We start from the raw sequence: 5549 nt of genomic DNA on the forward strand, positions 1-5549 counted from the left end.
GGAGGGGAGGGAGAGGAGGGGAGGGAGGGATAGGACAGGGAGAGGACATGACAGGGAGAGGGGGGGACACACGGGCAGGGAGACCCCCTGTCTGTCCCGATGTCTGTCCGTGTTCTATACGTTTGAAAGTTACAGAGCGTACTGACGCGCGCGTCGCCTCAAAAGAAAGCTTGCGATTCCGGACCGGTCATAGGCGTATTTACGTTTCGGCCGGACAAAAACCGCGCCCGCGGTATCCGAAAAACGTTCAGCGTTCCGCTCATTAGCATCTCATTAGCAACCGTGTGACGTCGAGGTCGACCAATTGGGACGGGCGCGTGCCATCCTACAGTTGAGTGTCGAGTAACTCGACGATTGACCAATCCTACGCTTCGGTGTCCTGATCCGGTTCGAACCAATCGGTGCATGTGTGGGCGGGCCTTATCCTTCTGAACCGAGGTGAGTGGCCGCCATCTTGATTTTTCACAATTTTTTTCCCCCACACTTTCTGTGTGTTGGGGAACTAAGGTAAATATTTTAATGATGTGTTAGGGAATTAAATAACAATTTAATAGCGGGGGGGGGGAGGGGAGAGCCTCGGGAAATCGCGGGGGTGGGAGAGCCTCGGGAAATCGCGGGGGGGTGGGAGAGCCTCGGGAAATCGCGGGGGGTGGGGGCGGGGGGAGAGCCTCGGGAAATCGCGGGGGGGGGGGGGAGAGCCTCGGAAATCGCGGGGGGGGGGAGCCTCGGGAAATCGCGGGGTAGAGCCTCGGGAAATCGCGAGGGGTGGGGGGGGGGGGAGAGCCTCGGGAAATCGCGGGGGGGAGGTGGGAGAGCTGATGAGTTTTTAAAAAAAAAGAAGAGGCCGCCAGTAGCGCAGCCGCCTTGACGACGGCACGCAATTCGCACGGCCCCCGGCAACGGGGCACGCCGGCGGTCTTGAACCCACGCATGCGCACGGCCCGTCACGCCAGTTCCGCAGCCGCCTTGACGCCGGCACGCATGTGCACGGCCCCCGTGACGCCAGCACACAGCCTCGGGAGATCGCGGGGGGGGGGGCGAGCCTCGGGAGATCGCGGGGGGGGGCGAGCCTCGGGAAATCGCGGTGGGGGTGGGGGGAGAGCCTCGGGAAATCGCGGGGCGGGGGAGAGCCTCGGGAAATCGCGGGGGGGGGGGCGAGCCTCGGGAAATCGCGGGGGGGGGCTCGCGCCGCCCGCACTGACCCAGCGCAGCACTGCGCCGCCCGCAACTGACCGCGCATGCGCCGCCCGCACCGCCCACAGTGGCCGTCCATCAGTCCCGCGCAATACGCGGGGGACCTCAGCTCCGGACCTCAGGCGCTAGGCAGGGGGGAGGGGGCCGGAGAGAGGGACAGAGGGGCGAGCGGGGGAGTTGGAGGGGAGAGGGGAGGGGTAGTGGGCGAGGGGGAGGGGAGACAGGGAGAGGAGGGGAGGGAGGGATAGGGACAGGGAGAGGACATGACAGGGAGAGGGGGGACACAGGGGCAGGGAGACCAAGCGCCCCAAAATTGCCCTCGCAACGCGGGGCTCCCCAGCTAGTCTATGTATATAAAACAGTCCGTCTGTCTGTCTGCTATACACTCAAAAGTTATAGAGCGTACTTACACATATGTTATACAAAAAACGGACAAAATCTGCTCATGAGCGGTTGACCAATCCTACCGCTCATTAGTGTTGAGTGACGTGATGGTTGACCAATCGCGGGGGGCGTTTCATGGCGTTTGTGGGCGGGGCCTAATTCTTCAAACTGCCGGGAGCGGGAGCTGAGGTCAGTGGCGGCCATTAAAGACCGGCCGGGCCTCAAGCTGAAGGTGAGGAAATTGTTGTTTCCCCTCTCTCTCCGCTTCCCCCTCTCTCTCTCTCTCTCTCTTTCTCTCTCTCTCTCTGCTTTCCCCCCCCCCCCCCTCTCTCTCTCTCTCTCTCCCGAAGCGGTCACCCCGGCCTCTCCGCTCTGCAGGATGTCACTGCCGAGCTCTTCGGGTCGGAGGCCCGGGGAACCGTGGCCGTCTTCACGTTGGGCGGTGGGTCGGAGTGCGAGCTCAGCTCGGCTGACTCGGGCCGGGCCTCCGGCGCTACACGGAAGGAAGACGCACAGGAGTCTGGGAATTGTAGTTTCCTGGGCTCGGGCTCTGCGGGCCGTTGAGGTGAGTGGCGGAAAATCGCCGATCTAGCATTGTGATAGCGGGAGGAGCGAGCAAGCGCCCCCAAACTGAGCAGAGCAATCCAAGAGAAACAAGTCCACAAAAACCCCACCACCCTTTCTGCGGGGCAGGGTGGGGAAAATTAGGGTTGGAATTAAACAGCGGGGCGAGCAAGTAAAAGGGGGGATCGAGATCTTATATAAACACGGTACCTTCACCCTCCTCCGGATTCTTGAAGCTCCAGCACTCGCGTCTCTGCTCGAACACGGGAGCGAGGACGGACGGACTGGATTAATCTAGACAAACACTGCAAGAACCCCGTCAATCATCCTCACTTAAAGGGGCCACCCCATCCTGACACCCCGCACCTCCAACTTCTGATTTAATCACTCCCATTCTCTCGTGCTCTTCTTCAAATCATGCCCCGTGATATTTTATGCCCACCTGAGAGGGCAAACGGAGCCTTGGTTTAACGTCTCATCCACAAGGTGGCACCTCTGACAATTCATCACTCCTTCAATCTAGATTATGCGCTCAAGTCTCGAGAGTGGAGTTTGAACCCACTGCTTTCTGACTCAAAGACAAGCGTGCTACCACTTAGCTGCCATCCTGGAGTCCCTCTCTCTCTCTCTCTCTCTCTCTCTCTCTCTCTCCTTCCCTCTCTCTGTCTCTCTCTCCTTCCCTCTCTCTCTCTCTCCTTCCCCGCAATGTCAATCAACAAGGCACAGGGGCAGACTTTGTACCGGCACCGCCGGGCACTCTCAGCTAGTTCCTAATAAATGGGACTATTTCGATGAAGAGTAGGGGAGTTCTCCCCGGTGTCCTGGCCAATATTTAATCCACAACCAACATCACTAAAACAGATGATCTGGTTATTATCACATTGCTATTCGAGGGAGCTTGCTGTGAGCAAATTGACTGCCGCGTTTGCTACATTACAACAGTGACTGCACTTCCATGAAGTATTTCCTTGGCTGTAAAGCACTTTGGGACTGGAGAGAGGCGGGACTGGACCTCAGTCCGTGCTCACTGCTGTATTGGAGCAAGGGAGCATTTTATTGGGGCGGGGGGATGGAGTTGCTTACCCATCAGATGTTTTAATGAGCATTTTCGGTCTATAAAAGAGCAGCACTAATGGTCCAAGTAAATAGATCGAAGGCTTGGGCACTTTCTTCGTTTTTTCCTTCTTGACTGTGCTTTTCCCTGATGTTAATTATAGTTTGCTTTACTCAAAGCAGCAACATGTTCAGACCAGTAATCAATGTTGTTTCATGTGAAGAAATAAAAGAATGTGAAAGTGACACAGCTCATCGAATGAATGGACCAGTTGCTCTGTGTTCTGCTCCTTCTGTTGCATCTTCTCTGTCCATCACCATTCGTTCTGTACACAGTCTGCTTGCATTTATCTTAACCTGAGTAACACACTAATCTCTATTGTAGCATTTACTTATCCAGCTTTTTGTAAGTAAGCTAACGGTTACTTTATTGACTGTGCTGAGTGGCAGTTCATTCTTATTTTTTAGAAACCTCAATTCTAGAATTCCCCACATTTAAACAGTTCTTTAAGCTTTGTGAAAGTGCTCAAAAAGGGAGGAAAAATCCCTATGGTAATGGGAAGGTGCGATGAGTGAGGGTGATCTTGTGCTTCGTCTAGCAGAACCAGAACTGAAGTAATGAGGCTATGCGACCTGCTTGCAGTACCATGTTAGGAGAAAATTGTGCTGGCTAGGGTATGTGTGCTGTACAGAATGTCCTGGGAGGGCAATGGGATAGGTTCCAGTTAACACAGACTTTGTGGAAGGTTAGAGTGGAAATGGTAGGACTGAATATGCCAAGAACGGAAGAGTGACTGGCTAGGCTTGAATGGGAGCTGGCAGAGAGGGCAACATGGTGGCAAGATCAAGTGACGTGATTTAACAGGACAGGCTAACCTATGTCAGCTTTGAAAACTAATATTTTATTCTGATTAATATGGAGAAATCAGGCTATAATGTGATGGTTTCTGTCACAAATCAAAGGTACTGCTTGAATCTGTGAATAATTAAACTTTCAAATTGCTTGTGAAGATTTGAATGTTTTTATTCCTTCCCACCTTTATAACCCATGTTCTGTGGTCTGTGTCGTGCCCATTTGCTCTGATTTTCTATGTTGTGGGCTCCTGGCCTCAATCTCTGCTGTCTTCATTGCTTCCCTCAGAGCCAATGAGAGAGTTGGATACCTGGATAGTGAGCTGAAGCAGCTGCAGAACTTGCTGCAGGAGCTGGAGGGGTGTCTCAGGTGGCTGCAGGAAACTGAAAGCGCAGTCGATGTTCTGGCCAACACAGCTGAGAAAGAAGGCACTTCGCAGGATAGCACCGAGGTCAAGGAACTCAAATACCGATTGCACGTAAGTACAGTTTGAAGTGAAGGGTGGATTATCTGATTATCTGTGGAGTGACAGCCTTGTCCATGAAGCCAAAGTTAACATGCTTTTGATTCTGACTTTGATCACCTGCTGGCTGGTTTCATGGATACTAACCTCATCCGGGTTGATTAATCAAATCCTTTAAACTCTTTTGAAAAGGGAATCGGGTATCCACTTTAAATGTTAAAAAGGTACATCTGACGGGTTTGTGTTCTCGACACCAACCCTGTATATTCAGCTTCTATTCCGAGCTATAATAGGGCAATCTTTGAGATGTGATTCCTATAGTTAGGTTTGTGATCAGTCTGCTGCTTTGATTCAAGTGCCACTTAAGCAGTTGGAACCTAAAGTGTGCATATTGGAGGAGATTAAACCTTTGGCATTTAAAGATGGAGACTGGTTATTACTAAGTGTAGGTATGTGCTGTATTATAAAGGGAGACCTGCATGATATTTTTACCAGTGACTGTAACACATCACATATCTGGGAATATATGGGTAAGTAGGAAACTTGCAAAAATTGAAGTGGCAGAGTGCAAGTGATGTAAATACAGTAACCTTTTTATAGCGCTACTCAGGCCATGTAAAAGCTTGCTGCAGTGAGTGATGCATCAGGGGATCTGTGTATTGGGTATTTGTAAATGGTGTAAGTTCTGTCAGAGGCCTGGGCACATCTTGCTATAGTGAGAGGCTGTGCTGTACAGTCAAGCAGGGCAGCTTTCAACAGATGGGATATCCATAGCTACAGATATCTACTGAATGCACACACCCAGTAATAGTTAAACTTTACTTTCTTTCCCTTGTAACACAAAACATGTTTTGGTGATTTTACAATGCAGTGCCACTGCTTGGCCAGCTGGAGGAGCCAGATGGTTTTAATTGGCTGTCTGAGTGAGTGATTGAAGCTGACTAGCATAGACCACTGTTTTTCATCTATAAAACAACTAAACTCATTCCAATTTTCCTTTTAAAGACTGTAACTTTTCAACTGTGAAATTGCCTGATA

At 51.8% G+C, this 5549-nt stretch overlaps 1 protein-coding gene across 2 annotated transcripts in view; it reads left to right on the top strand.

Annotated features, from left to right (window-relative positions):
• Positions 1 to 4556, top strand: part of LOC147121353 (utrophin-like) — a 34054-nt gene extending 29498 nt beyond the window's left edge. For both annotated transcript variants that reach the window (XM_085981554.1, XM_085981552.1), the window contains one exon: positions 4337 to 4556. In XM_085981554.1, the coding sequence (XP_085837680.1) occupies positions 4337 to 4541 (205 nt within the window). In that variant the 3' untranslated portion in view covers positions 4542 to 4556. The remainder of the gene's footprint in view (positions 1 to 4336) is intronic.
• The last annotated feature ends 993 nt before the right edge of the window (positions 4557 to 5549 follow it).

This window comes from Somniosus microcephalus, chromosome 3 (genome assembly GCF_052327205.1).
Source record: "Somniosus microcephalus isolate GS21.2 chromosome 3, FLI_Smic_1.0, whole genome shotgun sequence".
Lineage (NCBI taxonomy): Eukaryota > Metazoa > Chordata > Chondrichthyes > Squaliformes > Somniosidae > Somniosus > Somniosus microcephalus.